General features: G+C 37.9%; 1 protein-coding gene across 1 annotated transcript in view; it reads left to right on the top strand.

Annotated features, from left to right (window-relative positions):
* Window positions 1-234: 234 nt before the first annotated feature.
* Window positions 235-23,749, top strand: part of LOC121378113 (chitotriosidase-1-like) — a 107,613-nt gene continuing 84,098 nt past the window's right edge. The window contains exons 1-2 of the mRNA XM_041506213.1: window positions 235-359; window positions 22,213-22,283. Of these exons, the coding sequence (XP_041362147.1) occupies window positions 235-359; window positions 22,213-22,283 (196 nt within the window). The remainder of the gene's footprint in view (window positions 360-22,212; window positions 22,284-23,749) is intronic.

Genomic DNA, 23,749 nt, shown 5'->3' with positions numbered 1-23,749 from the left:
AAAAAATATATTGCATATTTTATGGTGCATCTATTTAAGAAATAGAATAGATATTTCACAAATGGGATGTTATATTATATTAGGGAAAAAAATAGGGAAAAAAAGGAGAAAGAAATACACAATGAACAACTATTACTACTATTTGACTACCGCAATCACTCGGCCATTACCGGTCCATCATGCATTGCGCAAACATTGGAACGTGCGGATCCGGCCGAGTGCTCCGTCGCTACAATGTTCGGCCGAGGAATGTCTTTCGACGAAGGATATGAGACAAAGAGAGCCTGTCTGGACCATCAGAACGCCGCGTCCGTTTGTTTGGAGAGTCGGAGAGATGGACATTTACAATCCTTAATCCTGTTTGTTATCAAATATGTCGTAATTGTCAATTATTTTAACCGCTTCGGCGATTTTTAAAAGGACACCGACTCGATAGCCCTGTTGCTTTCCCTGCTTAGTTCATTTCGGTTAAATACAGTTAATAGAAGCTGTCGATTCATGAATACAAAATCAACAGTAATGGAAATGAACATTATATAACAATAACAATAGGTGAATCGGATTAGCAATGCTTAGAATTATTTTGTTGACAATTGTACAATATTGAACCTTCAAAAATAATTTTATTTTTATATTCAATTCTTTTTACTGTTCCCCCCCCCCCCACCCGTCTCTCTCTCACACATACACACAAACACGCACATACACAGACACACACAGAGTAACACAGAGACACACACACACTCACGCACGCACACACATACACAGAGACACACACATACACACACACACTCACGCACGCACACACACAATCACGCACGCACACACATACACAGACACACACATGCACACACACACACACACACACACATGCACACACACAGACAGACACATGCACACACACACACACACACACACACACACACACACAGCATAATCGTATGCACCCGCAAACTCACGACCCCTCTAAAACACAAAGGAGACCCGCTACATTTTGTCTTTAGTAACAAGGGATCGTCTTTGTGCATTTTGCCCACAGACATGACAGTACATGCCACGGCCTTTGATATTCAGTTTAGGGCGCACTGGTTGAGACGAAAAACAAATGTGTCCACAGTGGTTTGATCCTATAACCTAACCACCACGGGCGAGTGCTATACTGACTGACCTAAATCCCGCCCTTCGATTTTCTGTTAGTTACGCCAGCTATTATCTCTGTTTATGAGTTAGCAACTGGATTATTCGTAGCTGATCACCTACTAGTTTGGACTTGTCCGTAGTCGGTTTAATAACTAACAAGTTGTGTTGGTGTGGATAATGAAACAGTCCGTAGTCGGTTTAATAACTAAAAACTTGTGTTGTTGTGGATAATGAAACAGTCCGTAGTCGGTTTAATAACTAACAACTTGTCTTGTTGTGGATAATAAAACAGTCCGTAGTCGGTTTAATAACTAACAACTTGTGTTGTTGTGGATAATAAAACAGTCCATAGTCAACATATAGCTCCCTGAGTTGACCCACGACTGGTATATCAAAGGCTGTGGTATGTGCTATCCTGTATATGGGATGGTGCATATAAAAGATCCCTTGTTACTAATGGAAATGTTTTTACGGGTTTCCTCTCTAAGAATATATGTCAGAATTACCAAATGTTTGACGTCCAATAGTTGATGATTAATAAATCAACATGCTCTAGTGGTGTCGTTAAACAAAACAAAACAAAACAAACAAACAAACCCTCAGTTGCATCTTTCCCATCCGAACCAATAGACGATGTGCACCAATAGACGATGATCAACAAATCACTGTGCTCTAGTGGTGTTGTTAAACAAACACTATTTTTTTTAATAAGTTAATCAATCCCATGACTCATCGCACCCCAGACGAGCATTCTATCATGGGATTTACTTTCAGATGTCTATTTAAAATGTAAATGTCTATGCTACATGAATAAAAGAATCCGTTTATGCAACTTTCGTTTTGCATTTACTTAAGTTTGACACCCAGTAGCCGATGTAGTTTTCGTGATGGGGTGTTGGTAAACATTCATTCATTCATTTTAATTCATTCATTCATTCATTCATTCATTTATTCATTCATTCCGTTTATGCACTTTTTTTCAAAGTCTATTTATTTAAATATGGTTACTTTTAAAACAAAACTGTAGATTATGTGTCAGATTTGTCAAATGTCTGACATCAATTTGCTGAAGATTAATGAGTAATTGTGATCTAATGGTGTCGTTAATAATACCCCCCCCACCCCAAAAAACCCCCAAAACAAAGAACAACCCCCCAAAAAACCCCCCAACCCCCCAAAAAACCAAACAAAACAAAACAAACACAACCCCAACAACAACCCTAACTGAAGACGTGTCAGAATGTTTAACGTCCAATAACTGATGGTAAATAAATCAGTGTGTTCTAGTGGTGTCGTTAAAGGGAATAACCGTTAACTGAAGACGTCATGGTCAGAATTAACCAAATGTTTACATCCAATAGATCATGATTAATTAATCAAGGTACAGTGTGTCGTTAAGGAAAAGAAACTAACGTTTTTACGTAACAGAGGATGAATTGTCTTACTATTATATGATTAAGGAAAAACACCTAGTCTCCTTAGACAGGTGACTGCTTAAAAGAGGTCGCCGATTGGGCATGTCTGGCTGTGATACTCAGGGAATGCTCCATGATCAAATGCAGGAGAAGCCAGGGGTTGTGTCAAGGATGTTTTAAAAATAAATAAATATTTTATTTAACGACGCACTCAACACATTTTATTTACGGTTATATGGCATCAAACATATGGTGAAGAACCACACAGATAATGAGAGAGGAAACCCGCTGTCACGGGGATCCTATAATACCCGTAACTGAATAAAACACGATTATCCAAATATCTCTCCTAACTGTATATCTATTAGATCTCTCTGTATCGGGCAGTTATACCCGAGTGGCTCGTCTCTAGGTATGATCAGAGATAAAATCTTATATAAAGTATATATATATATATATATATATATATATATATACTTTATATAAGATTTTATCTCTGATCATATATATATATATATATATATATATATATATATATATATATATATATATATATATATATATATATATATATATATACAGCACGTTTAGTTCACTAGAAAACACAACAAAACACAATACACTTTGGAATCTGTATTAAACTTACGCTGACAAATATATTTGCCGCAGTTAATTACTTACAACAACAATAATAATAACAACCCGGAACTAATCACTTAATTAGTTAATCACTAGGTGTCTAGTTTACACAATATTCTAATCACTTCACCGTGACACAACACCCACACGTGTGATAATTGAGAAACGCTTCCAGGGGAACTTAATTAATAAAGGAATTACAACTCTATTCCAACTTGGTTAATTTTTAATTAACCCTTAACTACTCATTCAGTAACCTTGTAATACAGAATTAATACTGGTACCTATCACAATAAAGACAATAACATACAGTTTACCTAGGTCCTCTAGGATGACCGGCTAAGCTTTATATTTTTAGAACAGTGAAGCCTACAATTTACTTCGTCAGATTACCGGAAACACTGTCTAAATAATATTGGTATAATACAGTATTAAAATATTAAAAGTCACATCAATCACATCAAGGTTATACAACAGAGCAGAACAATATATTTACCACGTCCGGACTGAACTTATATAGATCGTTCAGTGGACGACGTCCGTTTCCCCTGGATACTTCCAATGTTTCTCTCTGATATCTCTAAAACCTAGCTATTTATTACAATATTCCGAATATCGCCTGGGGGTACAAGGCGGTACCGAATACCTCCAAGTGATATTTCCACAGCGACCAAGACGGTATTTTTCCTTAGATGGCCAGACTTACTGTCGCCTAGTTCGCCAAAAATCACGGTCGTAAAACCGCACTATCGTAGGTATTACGTAACTACTGGCCACATGCCTCCACACCTGGTCTAGGTGTGTATTAGAGGGTACGGTCGCGCGGAGGTATTACGTAACAAAATGCCCAACTAAGTGCATATTGGGACTGCACACGGCCCTCTAAAACAATTAATATCGCCACAGGCGAAAAGAAATAAGAGCATGTTCCGTCACACCCGCTATCTCCACTTCATGGGCTACTCTTTTCGATTAGCAGCAAGGGATCTTTTATATGCACCATCCCACAGACAGGGTAGTACATACCACTGCCTTTGATATATCAATCGTGGTGCACTGGCAGGAACGATAAATAGCCCAATGCGCCCACCGACAGGGATCGATCCCACACCGACGGCGCATCGAGCGAGCGTTGTACCACTGGGCTACGTCCCGCTCCTAGGATGTTTTGATGATATTGAAATGATACATTTGGAAAGATTAAAAATCAATTTGTGAAGTGGAAAGGAATTTTTGCTTCTCGGATTTCATGATGAAAAGCAAATGGTCGAGATCGAAAAGCAGTTCTAGGAATTAGTCTGAAAATCTGTAGTCTAACTGTTGAACATTTGAGACAAACATGGATTAAAAACCCCACACTATTTATATCATCACTTCTAATAATAAAAAATTCTCGTAATATTTGAAATTACAAAAATAAGCATTATCACGATTATCACGAAGCGGCATTTGTTGGCTGCTTCCAGTCAATTTCGTGTCTTTACTTTTGTGAGCACCATAGACCAAAAGTACGTTTGTCTAAACCGCTCCCTCCTCTGGGACTGGAACTGGGAACTATATTTACGTGCCCATGTCCATTGAAGGTTAAGGCACGCCTGCCCCGGGCCTAGTCTCTGACTTCGCCAGTGACCAATTCTGGGGCAGGAACGGGAAGGGAAGTGTGGGGGGGGGGGGGGGAGAAGTTGAGATGAGGGGGGCAATTTGGAAATGTTGATGGTATTACCATGGTCAAAAGATAATGGAGGGGTGGGGGGGGGATGAAAATAAATTAAACACTTTAAAATGCACCATAAAATGATAAAGTTAACTCAGGATATGAATATTAAATTAAATTAGTTGGTGCCATTTTCAATCGGGCTCGTCTAAACACCGCTCCCTCCTCGAATGAGCGCGTGGCACTATGTATCTAAATAAACGTGACAAACCATCCGACTATGTACCTAGTCCTCCTGACTTTAACATTTCTCACAAAATCACCAACTTTCTTCTGTATTGACTTGCACGGTTTGTGGTCAACATTTAGCGAAATTCACGTTTCTCGTATTTCAATAGATTAATCAAGACAGCACATCAAACAGGTTGGGGGGTCTTTCTGTAGGTTCGCCGCACTTGTTCAAACTGTGTAAACCATTTGTAATCGATCGTGTGGACAAATCGTCCGAGTCGTCCCAAGGTCCATCTGTTGATTAGGATGACTTGTCCCTGGGCCACGAGCGGGCCGGGATTTAGCCCAATCGAACTACCTCAGTGGATACGTTCAACGGATTGAATTTTTTCCTCCTTTCAACCAGTGCATCACAACTGGACAAAGGCATGTGTTTTCCTGTCTGTGGGAAAGTGCATATAAAAGACCCCTTGCTGCATTAGGATAAATGTAGCGAGTTTCCTCTGATGACTACGTGTCAGATGATTATTTAATGAATGTGCTCTAGTGGTGTCGTTAAACAAAATAAATAAACTTTAACCTGAGTCACGCGCGTGTCGTAAGACAGCGACAACCGTAGGAACGGTACCTTAAATGGGTCGGGGGAGTGGGAACAATTACTAGTAAAGGGGGCGCAGTCTCTACTGGGAAGGTACAAGCTATAATTTATCTTTATTTATATAGAGTAGGAGTCATGAGAAAAAACCCCTCAACAAACAAGCAAACAAGCTCGCATATTTGTATGGAAGTTGTTTTCAATACTCAAAATGCGTTTAGTAGCTGTCAGTCGCGTCTCTATGGCTCGTTTTTGTTTAACGACCCTGCTAGAGCACATTTGGTAATTCTGAATCTTAGTCTTCAGACGAAAGTTAAAATTTGATTTGTTTAACAACACTGCCAGAGCAGTCTGATTAATCGGCGGCTAATGTATGTCAAACATTTGATAATTCTGACACGTAATCTTCAGAAAAAAGTCACTTTTGTTTAGCACATTGATTAATTAAAGTGAAAGACGCTAGTTTTAAAACATCTCGGCATATTTTTCACTAAAAGAGCCGTTTATGAGCACTGAAATCAAATATAAATTATATTTTATTCTTTAGATTATCCATGTGCGTACAATCGAAGTGTTTCTGGTCATCCTGGTGTTTTTAATCCCACAAAATTAACTTTTCATATATTTTAAAACGCACGTGCGTCTGAAACGTAACGGTTATGGAGTCTATGTTTAAGGATAGTTTCCTGTTTCAACGTTACAGACTTTTGTTTCACTCTGTTATAACTTTATTCAAATGTGTTACAGGTTTGTACATTAACTAAACCTAGTTTCCATTTTTACGGGCAGAAACTAGGGTCTGCGACTTTAATAATCGTCTATTATCGCGCCTTCATGTAAAATTCTTTAATCTCATTGGTTGTTTGCCGTTGGACAAATCCCTTATACCCCTGTGGGCGGAGCCAAATTCTCTTATACCCCGTCTGTAATTTCCAACAGTTTCCAGCCACCCCAGTTAATGCTAAAGCAATAATTGGATTATAAATAACATTAATAATCAATCAAGTATACATAATTAATTTTATTTTTACTATATTACAAACATTTGAAGTTAATAACTCGTTTATCGATGGAACTATTTTTCGTCACTGGCAAGTGGTTTCGTTCGCGTCCGCGTGGTACGGCTCCGTTAATAAATTCCTTATCCCTGTCCCGAGTCAGACCCCCGATCCTATCGGAGGCCGGACTCGGGAGCGTGTTCGAAACCCTAGTGGTATATGGAACGTTAAACAAGTTACTAAGCTAAGCTAATAAATTCTTAACAATTATTGTCTGGCGTTATTTTGATTATTTGGCTATATGGTTTAACATGTCGGCAAAATAAATTAGTTGTAGAAGCATCTCTCGGCTCGGGGTAAAAGAACACACAGAGGGTACATAAAAAGCCATATACCCCTCGTGATGCTTCTACAACTTATATTGTACATCACATGTATTGTCCAGCCTTTGAAACACGTGGATATTAAGATCCACTGCTTACTTTCTTACTTTCGAAACTCGTGGATTCTCTGTCTCTTAGCCTTACTTTTGAAATGTTCTGAGATATCACCAAACATTCTATTCTTAGAGTCAGAGTGAATGGATCATTGTGACCGCTAAAGGTATACATTTCACGTAGATATGACACATTTAAAGTTGTTCGTAAACACGTTCAAACGGGTGGATAAGTTGCTTTATGCCTTGCCGGTAAGCTGTAATCAATTAACATTTCTTTGATTTCATTGATAGTTATTTATATCCAATTAAGGTTCGAACACCCTGTCTTGGGCACTTACATCAGCTAACTGGACTATTTGTCCAGGACAGAAGGGTAGTGGTTAGTGAGAAAGAAGTCGGTGTATTGGCCGTAAACCTACAAATTGAGTCGCTAGCTCCGAGTGGCAGACGGTACTGCGATGCGAACCCAGTACCTACCAGCCAATGCTAACCAATACACCACCGAGACAGACAATTTACATTACACGAGTGTGTTATACAGTATACGTATCAGTATTCTATACATATCTGTATTATATGTATGGTACATTGTATTTGGTCGTTGGACCCTATATCCGACGTATTGTTCGTGCTAGGATGTCGTTAAACATCTATTCTATTCTATTCTATGTGGCCGTTGGATGTGTATCAAACGTAGGTGCGAAGAATCTCCATGACAAAACCGTTTGAAAACTATCAGCTTCACTTTATATTTTGTCTTTTATTGGCTCTTACGGAGGTTACAAGACTATAATATACTATTTTCTCAAGTATTTATTGATTTTATCCTGCCGACCAAAACAGGACAAAGCCGATGTGTTAAGGCAGAAACGTTTTTAAACAACGAGTTGTAAGATAAGTGGTATCTAACGGACACGAATGTATTATTCTATTTCTTACATATCCTCAAAACCATCTTTTTCAACTAAAAGTTATTTGCAGCCCTTGCACACGTCATAGACAAATGATTATCTGGTTAATTATACGTCACAGTGTAATCAATTTCGATCGTGCTGTTTTTTCATTGGCTGTGTGGCATTGGTGACCTGGTCATCACCTAGGAGCAGCCAGTCGTATGTCTTGAAATTGTTAATACACGTACATGTCTAAACATAAATATGTGTTATCAAAAATAACGCATGATGTCCTCACCAACGGGTGTGTAAGAGATGGATCTTACAATCAAGGGGCGATGTAGCCCAGTGGTAAAGCGTACTTCTGATACGCGATTGGTCACCGTCGGTGGAACCATTGAGCTATTTCTCGTTCCAGCCAGCGCACCACGACTGGTGTATCAAATGCCTTGGTATTTACTGTCTGTAGAATGGTGAAAAAAACACCTTTACTGCTAATTGAAAAGACTAGTCGGCAGTGAGTTTCCTCTCTCATTATCTATATGGTCCTTAACTTAATGCCCATATTATCATAAACCAAAATGTGTGGAGTTAGTCGTTAAATGAAACATGTCTTGTTGCCTTTATTCGTTATCCTGCAATCTAAGAAGAATAGTCGGAAAATCATATTTGTTGTAGTTTTGCCGCCAGTTTCAGCTTATATTTTATACAGAATCTAACCCTTTCGTTTTGTTTGACGCGAGAAATTGCTCGCGCAAAACGATTCCACGGGAGCGAAAACCTGCTCGCCTTGTCACTTGCCGATATTACTAATTTATTTACTCTAAACTATATATAACATCTCGTACATTTCAAAGGGCAGTTTTAATATTCTTAAAATCACATGGCTTCAAAAACTTGAACTTCCGTTTTAGAGAGATAGTTTATTAAAATCTTGTACAATTCCCCCTTTTAACCACGTAGAGAAATTGCTCACCTGTATAATTTCATGAACGCAGTTTATTGCTCATCACCGACTTTCAAACCATAAGCAGTGCTAATCCGATTAAATAAAATTATTATAAACATAATCTATAGGAGTGGCTTGCCAAATTATTTTTTATGTTGCCTTCTGCCTACACACATCCAACATGAACCCCTAATACATTTGTCCGTTTGCCTGTAAAATTTATTGCCTTAGCAAGACTTTCGTTTGTTACCCAAACTATAACACCCCCTCTCCGTTTTCCTCTTTTTAAAACACTATCTTACTTTAAAAATAAAATACTAAAAGCCTTTGGATATTTCAGGATAACCTTTGATTGAATTATTTTAAATTTTGTTTCGGCATTGAAGAAATAATAATTTCGTACGTACGAAATATTTTATACATAAATTAATAATGATATGCTACAAAACAAGACGGTGTCCAGAAATGCCTTGGTTTTACCAATCTTCATATTTTAATTAAGAATATGTAAGTAAATTGTAATTTTAAAAATGTTAAAATATTTTATTTGCCTAAAAATTTAAAATGACTAACGTAGAATAGTCCCTTTAAAAACAAAATCATGCACCTTATAAAGTAAACAACACAGGAAAATGCCACCTCTTATTTTAAGAAAAAACAAAATTGAAATCCCAACTGACTTTCACATGTGTACGGTCTGCACAACAAACGTTACTTAACAAACCATGCATGGTTATTTAGTGCAGGATTAACATACAAAAAACACAAATACAAACCTGCTATTTTTACTCAACGTCTACACAATGTGCCAGACATATCTTGACTTTGTTAGACAAAACAAAACAAAGACCTTTAATCAAATGACATGAAATTAACACCGACGTGTGTACCGAGGCCAAAACAAAGATGGCCCACAGAAAACGTGATGGTTCAAATGCCGTTTTGTTGGCAGGGCGACCGGCACATGGTTACGCCGAAGTAGCTGCCAATTACAGAGTTGTGTGATGATGTATTCAGTTATAGGGTAGACGCCAACAACAACAAAACATGTGAAAAACCAAAACAGCAACAACTGCCAGAAACAACAAAAAAGAGGACATTATAGTTGTACCATAAAAACAATGTTTCTTTAATATAATTTATATTAATTGGACCAGGATAGTTAATTTTGTTTTCTTGAAACAGAATTTGGCGTAATGGGATCTATTAAGTGTAATAAAGATCAGTTGGTAGTGGCTAAGTGCGCTGGACTCTCATGCTGAGGATCTGCGGTTCGAATCCCCTTACAGGGTTGATTTACAAATGTATCTATTACATGGGTGCAATTACTTTGTGGGTCTGTAATTCAAGATATAATTTTTATATTTCACATGAAAATTTGAAAAAATATTCTTGGTTATTATACAGCTTTGCAACTGACATTTTAATATTAAGTCTTGAAAATATTTTATAATTGCTCTGATTTACTCGTAAACACCTAACTCCAGCAACGAAAACACAGAAGGAACACAACGTCTGTCCATGTCCTGAAAATAACCTGGTTTATGATTTATTATTGTTACTCCCCAGAGTCGTGTGACAAAATCTAAACTTGCAGAAGACAGAAGAAAGGAAGGAAGAAAGGACGATTTTTTTTCTCTAAAATAACGCACTCAATACATTTTAATTACGGTTAAATAGCGTCTGAAATATTAGTAGCAAAATAGTTTTATATGCCCCATCCGACAGACATGCTAGTACATACCACAACCTCTGTTACACCAGTTATAGAGCATTGGCTGGAGAAAGAAATAGCCCAAATGGGCCCACCGCCGGGAATCGATCATAGACAGACCGCGCATCAGACGAGGGCTTTACCACTGGGATATGTCCCGCCCCTAGTATGTAAGAGGACTGCCACTAGTGTCACACCTCGCTGTGAAAATAATTGAGGGGAGTACTTGAGGGGAGTACATAATTGAGGGGAGTACTTAATTGATTCCCTAACTTAGATTATGGAAGCAATTTAGTTTCATTTCATTTCAATTTATTTTCGTGCTTGTATCCAATTAAGGTTCAAGCACGCTATCCTGGGTGGATATTTCCAACTGATTGGGCTTTTTCTCGTTCCGGCATACACCACACCTGGTCTAGGCCGTGATATGTGCTTTCGTGTATGTGGGAAAGTGCATATAAACGATCCCTTGCTGCATTAGGAAAAATATAGTGGGTTTCTTCTGATGACTATGAGTCAGAATTACCAAATGTTTGATGATTAATAATAACCGATGATTAATAAATCAACGTGCTCCAGTAGTGTCGTTAGAAAAAACAAACAAAAACAAATCATCAAAAATGGCACTGAAGCACACGGTTTTCGACCTTGGACACTATTTTCCATCAAGACTTTGCATTCATGTGTTTCTGGTCATTCATTATTTCCTTAAACTCAGTACAATGCATTCGGGAAGACTTCGATAAAAAAAAAAATGTGTTTTCACGGAAATCAAGACTCCGGTAAGAAAATGCAACATTCGGTTTATATCGAAAGTACAGGCATTTTTGAAATAATCAGCCATTCTGCCCATATCTGAAGTAGGTGAGAGTTTGAATAGCCCCGCAGTCATGGACAGAGCTAACGTGTGGGTGATTGTTTCATTTCCTTTGTTTGTTTAAAGCCAAACAATTAAACACATTGTGTGTATGTCTTTGTAACAATACGGCTTTGTAGTGTACATCGGGTAGGGAGGCGCACGGCTTTACGTAGTTAACGGAAATAGGTGGAATTCGATTGTTTAAAAGGCCGACCCGAAGGGAGGACCAGGTCACATATTTCATCTACCTGTTGTTTAAATATTTAATTTAAAATGATCTACCTTCTTTTTGTTCTTGGAAATTTAATATAAAATGTAATCGTTCATGGTGAAACCATACATTTTAGGTTATAACACAAATACTTGTGTTTGACACTAAATAGCCGATGCTTTTTCATGATGGGGTGTCGTTAAACATTCATTCATTCAAATACTTGTAACACGTTTTCTAGCTAGGTCGTTTCCTGAACTAAACATAAAATAGCTCGAATGTCTTCTAGCCGTAACCTGTTCAAATGTGTGAATATTCTAGACATGAAGGGACAATGCTAAATGTGAATATTATTTCATAATCTGAATTATCTATTCTAAGATAACAGAAACAGATATTTATTAATCGACAAGTCAGATGCAGTAAACACAACGTAATGACAAAAGAAGAACAACAAAAAAACTAAACAAAATTACTTCAGAATAGTAACTATGTTACTACGTATTACAAATCTAACAGTCTTCAACGCACCAGCTGTTATTTAAATCGTCTTCATGTGGCAGTGTTGGCATACAGTGCTCCTATTGGCAGTAGCTAGTGGTAATTTAATTTTTATATGTTACATTCATTTAACTGGACAGCTTCGCCTCCTTCCTTCTTGGTACGGTTACAAATACGATTTATTTGCAATTTAGGAGCATAGTTTGTTTCGTTCAACAACATCACTAAAGCACATTGTTTTATTAATCATCGACTGTTTGATGTCAAACATCTAATAATTCCGATATTGTCTTATGAGGGAACCCGCTATATTTTTACATTAGTCGCAAGGGATCTATTACATTTACTTTCCTACAGACTGGGTAACACATAAATTCACATACGTTTATATACCAGCTGTGCAATTCTGGTTGAGAAATGGTGCACCGAGATCGATCGTGCAACCGAACGTAGAAGACCACAGTTATTTGTGAATCTTCAGCTGAGAGATTTATGCATACCGGCCCCTGGCATTCTAAACGCCCACCTATGGTTTAGAAATTATGAAAGCTACAAATATGTTTAGTCTCAAAGGAATTACAAAACATTTATAAAGAGAACTAATTTTAAATATACTGAGTTAAATTATTGTGTTATGTCCATCACAACATGCCCAAACTGCATGATCTTGGCTGTATTTCTGACAATGTTCACACACACATACAAACTGCATGATCTTGGCTGTATTTCTGACAATGTTCACACACACATACAAACTGCATGATCTTGGCTGTATTTCTGACAATGTTCACACACACATACAAACTGCATGATCTTGGCTGTATTTCTGACAATGTTCACACGCACATACAAACTGCATGATCTTGGCTGTATTTCTGACAATGTTCACACGCACATACAAACTGCATGATCTTGGCTGTATTTCTGACAATGTTCACACACACATACAAACCATACCCAAGCGGGAGTTCGCAGATGTGACGTATATATTAGTGGAAACTGTTCTCATCAAACCTTACAAAAATCCTCAGTTGAATACAGGTTTAGCTATTCAATTGTTCACAAAATCAGCCTGTTTGAAAATTACCCAAATTGACCACGACCCACTTTTGCCACAAGGAAAAGTAGATGGACGAATACCAAGCCTCATTACAGCTAAACCGTCTTCATTTCTGGTGAAAAAACAAATTATGTAATTTTAAAAACAACTCATTGGCTATCATTGAATTTCAGAATTTATATTCCAAATAATTAGCCTTCAAACATACATCAATGCAGAAACAATAAGCGAACTCTTTTCGCGACAGGATACACAAGGAGATAACTGTATACTGCTGCCAAAGTACCAAATGTGAGCGCTCTACCAACTGATATGTTTTTATTTGTGGCAGACACGGCGGAGCAGCGGGGCTGGGTATGGGGGTCTCTAGCCCCCAATAATTGTGAATCAAAAATATTAGTAGTAGTAAATCTAAAGGAGAGATGATTTTTACTTCTAGGATACTGGAAATTGCATTTTAGGACATCTAGGTTTCAAACTTTTACGGTAGAGCATACCTGCGAATCACCCTAGAAACATTGCCTTGCGCCCTCGATCTGTCAGTCCCCCATCTACTTCCTTCCGCCGTGTCTGTGTGGGTGATGATCATCGCTTATGTCAGCACATCTAATACCGTATTAACCAATTACCTCCATTTTAGAATTTGATGAACCATTCTAAATTATGCGTCAAAATTACCTTCAAGAAAGTACGTAACATTCTCTATTGGCTTCAATAGCACCAAAATCAGCCCCCGTCTTCTACCTACCCTGTTCAGGCTGCTTGTACTCCCACACACCCGAAACCTTTTCCTGTTCTGGACGGAGGATGACCTGACCTGACCTTATGATAGGATGGGAACACGAGTAGGCGTAACTGACTATCGGGCATGCAGGGTAATGTCCAATTAAAAAACACAAAAAGTTAATGTTTTGAGACTAAAGCATCGTTTATATGCAGTATATTTGCCCATTGGGGTAAACTTGTCCCATGGGGAAAAAGACACAATTATGTTGCGTTTATTCATAAAGCAAGTAGGGGTATTCCATGACTGAATAGAACGAATACATGCATTGCGTTGTCGCAAACGTTTAATTTGTCTGTGACTTCACCATTATTAGACCCAGTGGCAAAGCGCTCGCTCACGACTGGTATGTGCTATCCAGTTTGTGGGATGTGCTATCCAGTTTGTGGGATGATGCATATTTAAGATCCCTTGCTACTAATGAAAACAATGTAGCAATTATTAATCATCGACCATTAGTTATCTAACATTTGCTAATTCTAACATACAGTCTTAGAGAAAATCCGCTACATTTTTCCAGACAGGACAGCTCATACCATGTTTTGATATGCCAGTCTTGAGGCACTGATTGAGACGAGGGGAAACCCGATCACAGAATGGGTCCCCTGATGGGCTTCGATCCTCCGACCCCAGTTTAGCAGGAAAGATGCGACAAACTCACTCACCAGATATAGAATAATGACGACGCCTCACACCTTTACAAAATGAAAACATTCTGGGACAACCTTAGTAAAACTGTTGTTTTTGTTTTCCTTTAACGATATATAATATTAGAACGTAAAACCAATAGACATATGCTTAACAATGTTAAAGTTTGTTTTGTTTAACGACACCACTAAAACACATTGATTTATTAATCATCGGCTATTGCATGTCAAACATCGGGTAATTTTGACATATAGTCTTAGAGAGGAAACCCGCTACATTTATTGAAGGGATCTTTTATATGCACCATTCCACAGACAAGATACTACGGCCTTTGATGCACCAGTCGTGGTGCACTGGCCGGAACAAGATATATCCCAAGGGGCCCCACCAACGTGGATCGATTCTAAAACAACCACACACCAAGCGAACGTTTTACCACGTCCAGCCCCTGTACCAGTCGTGGTGCACTGGATAGAACGATACATATAACGATACATAACGAACAACACCAAGACCAAAAAAAAAAAAATACAACATAAAACACACACACACACACACACACACACACACATGCATAGAAACAGAAACAATCCTCCTTATAGGATGACAGACATCAGACAAAATGTTGGTATAGGCGATGATTTTACTGACTGTAATAACGCTATATTCCATTTTAGTATTTCACACGTATACTTTGACCAGCGTTATAATCTAAATTGCACATGTTCTCGATGTTTTAGAAGAGGATACAATTGACTGACCTCTAAAATAAAGCGGATACACGTGTAACATTTCTCGAATGATCTTCAGACTAAATACTAGAAATGTCTAAATCTTGGTCAAGGAGATGTTTTAGATGATTCAGTCGGATATGGGTTCGACCTTTCAATTTATTGTTATATTGTCTTTAAACATTTTCTCACCTCTATCATAGTTCCCAGAATTGTGTTACAACGATTGAACTGTGAACGAATTGTTTTAATGGACGCCAAGAGAATTAGTTTAACTAAGATGTGTCAGAAATGTTTAAATCTAGGTCACGGAGGTGTTTCTTAAGATGATTCAGTCAGAAATGGGGATAACCTTTCAGTTTACCGTTACCTTGTCTTTAAACGTTTCCTCACCTCCGGCATAGTTCTCAGGGTTGTGTTACTAAGGACGGTCCGCGAACATACGACATATCTAAATCGTGGCCAAGAAATTCGAAAATCCCTTAAAATGTTTCTGTCGGAATTACACTGGGAATTTAAGTTTAATGTTAAGTCTTTCTTAATCGTTTCTAAATCTTAAATATAATTGTTGCAATAGACCTTTTGCTCGGTACCAATCATGTCTAAATCTTAACCATGCTTGTTTTAACGAACCCGTTTGGCTTCTGTCGTGTCTAAATCTTGATAAAGAAAGGTTTACTTAAATCTATCTAACCAGCTGTGGGCGTGGCATTTCGATTGATTTCTGCTTTTGTTTGTAAACATTCCCAATGGGAGGGATTTGGGAGGGATTGCGTTTCAGTTGCAGAGCGGTCACCCGAGATGAATCGTCTGAGGTGGACTTTGTGGTATTTTCCATCGTATACAGTGCCACATAACTGATATACCAAAAGTCGTGCTATGTGATACTCCTCTATGAGAATATGTATATAGAAGTTAGGAGTGGCGTATATGGCAGCAGCGAGTTTCATCTCTCTTCTCTCTAGACAGAGTGTCAAAATAGCCATATAACGTTCAGACTCCGGAAATAGTCGTACATTAAAATGTTGTAACATGCATTGGCGTAGTATAGGCCTAGGAATGGCGTATTTACCAGCAGCGAATTTCCTCTTACTTTCTGGGGCGGGACGTAGCCCAGTGGTAAAGCGTTTGCTTGATGCGCGGTCGGTCTAGGATCGATCCCCGTCGGTGGGCCTATTGAGCTTTTTCTCGTTCCAGCCAGTGCTCCACTGGTGTAACAACGGCAGTGGTATGTACTATCCTGTCTGGAGAATGGTGCATATAAAAGATCCCTTGCTGGTAATCGAAAAGAGTAGCCCATGATGTGGTTTCCTCTCTCAATATCTGCGTGGTCCTTAACTGTATGTCTGACGCCATATGACCGTAAATAAAATGTGTTGAGTGCATCGTTAAATAAAACATTTCCTTCTTCCTCTTACTTTCGAGACACATTATTGAAATAACGACATGTTAAGACACAACACGATGGTTGCAGTTAAAAATCTGATGAGACATCGTTAAACACGCACTCCTTTCCTTTCTCAATTTAGAGTTAGGTGCACTTCGAATTTTAACAACATGCCTTTCGCCTCATACAGATGCATACATTTCATACTCATTTAAAAAACGTTTAAGAAGTGGTGCATATACGGAGGATGCACAATTAAATATTCTGAGCCAAAGACGTTAGGGGACACCAAAATTCAGTCAATATTAGCGCTGTACTGTCTGTATAAAGTACAAAGGTGTGATGTGGGACTGAATGTTAATAAGGTGAGACTGAATGTCAGTAATATGGGATTGAATGTCAGTAATATGGGACTGAATGTCAGTAAGTTGAGATTGAATGTAAGTAATATGGGACTGAATGTCAGTAAGGTGAGATTGAATGTCAGTAATATGGGATTGAATGTCAGTAATATGGGACTGAATGTCAGTAAGGTGAGATTGAATGTCAGTAATATGGGACTGAATATCAGTAAGGTGAGATTGAATGACAGTACTATGGGACTGAATATCAGTATGGTGAGATTGAATGACAGTACTATGGGACTGAATGTCAGTAAGGTGAGACTGAATGACAGTAATATGGGACTGAATGTCAGTAAGGTGAGGTTGAATGCCAGTAGTGTGAGATTGAATGTCAGCAATGTGAGGTTGAATGTCAGTAATACTGTTAATTTCCTGACACCACGGACGAGGAGGGGTTTAGTTGTAGTCTTTCAATCCTGTAAGTATTGGTGTGATTCTTTTAATCGTTCCATCAGTTTATGTTGCAAACGTACATATAATGCATTTTAAAGATATCTTTTCAATATGACATACGTCTTTTCTGTTACTAATAAAAAATTATTACATAAGTGTATACACAAATATTGAACGAAAATGCATGCACAATAGACATTTAAAAATAAAGTTATATTCATCATCTACAACGTATATCATTATGATTATACATCTGACATTTCCGTTGAGATCTTCCCATACCGTAATATATTTCTTGTTCAAGAAGCATCTGCTGATCAGTAACATACAATGCTGTGATACGATTAGTAAAACCATCTGCCAAATGACTGGAACAATTGCTGTTGTATTTGCACTGTTTCTGTCCTGTCACACTCGACCTTTGTGCCCAGTCCTCGTAGTGACCACATTAATGACATATCAAAACATTGTGGCAGAAATATGTTAGTACTGGAAAGCGAACTATGACAATGAAGCGATGTCAATGCTCAGATACAAGGCATCTTTCTCTCCTAACACACTCTGCTTTTGTTCCCAGTCGTCGTAGTAACCGAATTAGTAACATATCAAGGCATTATGGCGGTAATGTGTTAGTACCTGGAGGCGGGTTATCACAATGAAGCGAGGTCTATCAATAGATACAATCCGTCCATTCAGTGGTTCCTGGAAGACGATGCTTTATCGAGGACGTCACGGCTAGGTGGGAATAACTCTGTCGTTAATTGCTCATTGTTTTAGCAAACAATACAGCGACATCCTCAAGAATCCAAATCCACTAACATGTCCGTTAGGACAGTTCTGTCGACGATCTCTGAAAATGCTTAAAGCAACGAGAATGCTTGTTTTTAACGACACCTCAGCACATTCTGAACTACCCTGCTGTTTGGTTATTTCGACAGTTAGTTTAGAGAAAGAAAACATCCAGAAAACCAATATAAATCAGCAAACAACACATACACCCTAAGTTAATTAACAACAAAACATCCCCCATAACTACCTCTCCCTAGCCACAAACCCCCACCCCGCTTAAGAATCCTAAATTAACAAAACTTCACCCGAAAAAACCCATAACGAAACAAAACCAACAAACTACAAAAACAAACCAAAACAACAACTTTGGTCTTACTAGTCATAATCAAAGGCCGTTGTATGTGCTATCCTGTCTATGGGATGGTGCATATAAAAATCCCTTGCTACTAATGGAAAAGATGTAGCGGGTTTCCTTTCTTAGACATCCAATAGCCGATGATTAATAAATGAACCTGCTCTAGCGGTGCCATTAAACAAAACAAACCTTTTTACTAGTCAGAAATCAAAGAACGGTCTAATTTTGTATATACCCATTTCTGTATTTAATACGAAGACCTGACATTGTAGATCAAATTCGACTCATCTTTAACTTCAATATGCCTGCAAGAAGTACAAAAAGTAAAGTGTAATCGAGTGTCAGTAATGAGAGATTGAATATCATTTTCATTTCAACTTATTTTCGTGCTCCTATCCAATCAATGTTCAATCACATTGTCCTGGGCACACACCTCAGCTATATGAGCTGTCTGTCCAGGACAGTGGGTTAGTTTGTTATTGATTAGTGGTTAGTGAGAGAAAAGAGGGTGTTGTGCAAACTCGCTGGTCCACAATTATGGAAAATAACTCCCTGGTATAGAAATATATATATATATATATATATATATATATATATATATATATATATATATATATATATACACAGATTGTGTACTATACAAGTATCACTAATAGATTTTCAATATAAAATTCTTCACAGCATAACGGCCACAAATAGCTATTTGTATAAAACTGGAGTACGCGATGATGCGTTATGTACTTTTTGTAAACTCGATGAAGAAACTATAGAACATTTATTCGTAAAATGTCCAAATATAAAACTGATTTGGAAGGATTTGAAAAAAAGAAGATTTTTTTACATTACTGAATTACGCCTATTTTTCGACGATCAAATGATGTTTGGTATACAGAGAGGGCAAATGATGTTAAATCATTTAATTTTGATCACAAAACGTTACATTTATAACTCACGTCTGTCAAACAATGTTCCTTTGTTTATGCAGTTGTTCGCCTTGGTGAAAGAGTATTACATTTGTGAGAAACTTGTTTCAAAAGTAAATTTACAAGGGGACGAAATCTTTACAAATGTTGCCTTTTTATTAGAACATTAGAATCACTATATGTGTATCTTTTTAGATTTCGTTTTCTATTCGTGTTAATCAAAGTAAGTGAGACCACCGCGTTTTTCTCTTTTGTAACTCTCTTATATATTATATTAACAATGCACTAGTATATTAATGTATGCCTAGTTTGCCTTTTTTGTTGTTTCTTGTTGCTGATAAAACATATAATTATTTTTTATGTAAACTATTTGAATATGTATGTGTCTATATGTTTGTATGCCAATACACAAATACAAATAAAGAATTATATATATAAAAATAACGCGGTTAACGTCCTGACTGGGGGGGGGGGGGGATTTAGCTCAGTCGGTCGAGTGCTCGCTTGAGGTGATTGCGTCGCACGATAGAACCATCTCAGTAGATCCATTCATCTGACTTGGGTTTTAACGCGTTCCAACCAGTGCACCACAACTGGACAAAGGCCGTGGTATGTGCTTTCTTGTCTGTGAGAAAGTGCATACAAAAGATCCCTTGCTGCATTAGGAAAAATGTAGTGGGTTTACTCTGATGATTACGAATCAGAATTACTAAATGTTTGACATCCAATAGCCGATGATTAATAAATCAATGTGCTCCAGTGGTGTTGTTAAACAAAAACAAACTTTAACTATACATGAGTGTTTTGGTTGCAGTCAATCTTTCCTGTTATTTCTCGTTCAAGCCAGTGCACCACGACTGGTATATCAAAGGCTATGGTATGTACTACCCTGTCTATGGGATTGTGCATATAAAAGATTCATTGCTTGTGATCGAAAGAGTAGCCTATGTAGTGGCGACAGCGGGTTGCTTCCCTTAATATCTGTGTAGTCCTTAACCATATGTCTGACGCCATATAACTGTAAATAAAATATGTTGAGTGTGTCGTTAAATAAAACATTTCCTTCCTTCCTTAACCATATGTCCGACGCCATATAACCGTAAATAAAATATGTTGAGTGTGTCGTTAAATAAAACATTTCCTTCCTTCCTTCCTTAACCATATGTCCGACGCCATATAACCGTAAATAAAATGTGTTGAGTGTGTCGTTAAATAAAACATTTCCTTCCTTCCTTCCTTAACCATATGTCCGACGCCATATAACCGTAAATAAAATGTGTTGAGTGCGTTAAATAAAACATTTCCTTCCTTCACCATATGTCCGACGCCATATAACCGTAAATAAAATGTGTTGAGTGTGTCGTTAAATAAAACATTTCCTTCCTTCACCATATGTCCGACGCCATATAACCGTAAATAAAATGTGTTGAGTGTGTCGTTAAATAAAACATTTCCTTCCTTAACCATATGTCTGACGCCATATAACCGTAACTAAAATATGTTGAGTGTGTCGTTAAATAAAACATTTCCTTCCTTCCTTCTTTCCTGGTATTTCTTTCTGTCTGTATACATAATGAAAGAAAGAAATGTTTTTTTTTTTAACGACGCACTCAACACATAGTATTTACGGTTATATGGCGTCAGACATATGGTTAAGACCACACATATATTGGGCTACTCTTTTCGATTAGCAGCAAGGGATCTTATATAGTACATACCACAGCCTTTGATATACCAGTCGTGGTGCACTGGCTGGAACGAGAAATAGCCCAATAGGCCTACCGACGGGGATCGATCCCAGACCGACCGCGCATCGAGCGAGCGCTGTACCACGGGCTACGTCCCGCGCGTATACATCAATGAAGACCTGCGTCCCAATTCGGACTACACTAAGTTGCTACTGGAAGACGTAACAAGTGTTAAACTGTTACTGGGTATTAATATTAACAACATGGGACACTTGCGAATCAAGAGGGGAGGGGGTGTCATTTTAATTACATTAAAAAAAATTAAAAAAATCATACTCCACACTAAACTGCCTTGATAGCACGTTTCTGAGCATCTTTATTTCAAAGGGGTTGGACATAGACCAGTGGTAAAGCGCTCGCTTGATGCGCGGTCGGTCTGGGATCGATCCCCGTCGGTGGGCCCATTGGGCTATATCTCGTTCCAGCCAGTACACCACATCCGATAGCCAATGATTAATAAGTCAATGTGCTCTAGTGGTGTCGTTAAACAAAAATAAGCTTTAACTTTATATAAAAAGCCCACATTCTAGTGTGCATTTACCCGAAGCATCCTACAAATCCCGCTGCCTTTGGCTTGACTCATTTACCATCGACAAACCTAAACTTTTCTTCTGTAGAACTTTATGATCTCTCCCTATTACAAAATCCTGGATCCGCCGGTGTGGGAAATGGCGATGTTTTGCTATTTTGGTTGGTCTACTTTTACGATGTTTGAGATATTTCCATTAATGGTTTTCTCATCTTATTTTCAGACTCATGATGGTCGTTTTGAAGTTGTGCGCCCTGGTCGCTGCTCTGGTACCATTCTTAGTTCCAGTCGATGGTGAGTATTATTAGTGCTAACATTTCACTACGAATATACAACGTTAATGAGTGGAATGAGATAATAAATCGTAAACAGATTTTCATAGTCGAGGCTATATAAGACCAAATCCATTTACATTGCCGATAGTGTTAACATTTTGTTTTAATAAAACTGACATAAACAGCGTTTGAACACATTCAGGCAGTACACTTGCAAACTTGAAAACATCTACGTACCTCATGTTGAATACAGAAAGGGTGGTGCCATGACATTTAGAGAATGTCTGTATTATATCTTTATATCTGGAGAAAAAACAAACTACAACCCTCCCCCCGAAAAAAACACAAACAAACAACAACAAACAAATAAACAACAACTAAACAAACAAACAAACAAAAAAGAAAAGAAAAACAAACCAACCAAAAAACAACAGTTCTATCCTGTGAGTGTTCTGTATGTGGACGAGTACATACAAAAGATTCCTTGCATGCAATGGAAAAATGTAGGGGGATTCTTCATGCCTAACAATGTATAACCGATGATTAATAAATCAATGTACTGTAGAGGTGTTATGAAACAAAAACAACTATACTTAATAGTTCTGAGTTCCATGTTGAGAAGATAATGCCACTTGGATGTCGGTATGTTTTTATTTTTCATAATTGTTGACAAAATATTAAGTTCCAAGTTTAAAAAACTGAATGGAAAAAAAGCACAATTCGTCAAATATAACACATATAACATAATAATTTATATTTACTGTGTATGAAGGCGAAAACGATGGTGCAGGAATATATGTCGTCGACATGAGACTTGCGTGCTTGACTTGGCATCTGGCATGTGGTTTAGGGTACAAATTCAGTTGACTCACATGCCAACTCTCCATTTGTTCTCAGCCTGTGACCCTGGCAATTAGTCGTTAGTAGCTGTTAATGTGTAAGAGAGGGGATAATTTTGCCAGTATTACAAAAATGATCAATTAAGAAAAGTGACATACAAAATTGAAAACTGCGACAACATGCTTCATGGGACAAACATTAAAGATGCATTCTCAAAAGTTATGCTAAAACACGGCAAATGCTTATCAAAGGGATTTGATGGATGTGATTCCGAACTTATTAAAAGTTTACTTAAATTAGCATTCTGGCATTCTTATCAACCGTTAATACATGATATTACTTTAATAATATATTATACATGTTTAATAAGCAGTACTAATGACGGTGGAGGAGGAGGCGTACGGGGCGGGACGTGGCCCAGTGGTAAAACGCTCGCCTGGTTGGATTGGGATCGATTTCCGTCGGTAGGCCTATTGGGCCATTTCTCGTTCGAGCCAGTGCACCATGACTGGTATATCAAATGCAATGGTATGTGCCATCATGTCTGTGGGATGGTCCATATAAGACTACTCGCTACTAATGGAAAAAATGTAGCGTGTTTTTTTCTTTCACTGTATGTTAAAATGACCAAATGTTTGACATCCA

This window comes from Gigantopelta aegis, chromosome 7 (assembly GCF_016097555.1).
Source record: "Gigantopelta aegis isolate Gae_Host chromosome 7, Gae_host_genome, whole genome shotgun sequence".
NCBI classification, from domain to species: Eukaryota; Metazoa; Mollusca; class Gastropoda; order Neomphalida; family Peltospiridae; genus Gigantopelta; species Gigantopelta aegis.
The sequence above is the reverse complement of the archived record's forward strand: the minus strand, read 5'-3'. Positions and strand labels throughout refer to the sequence as shown.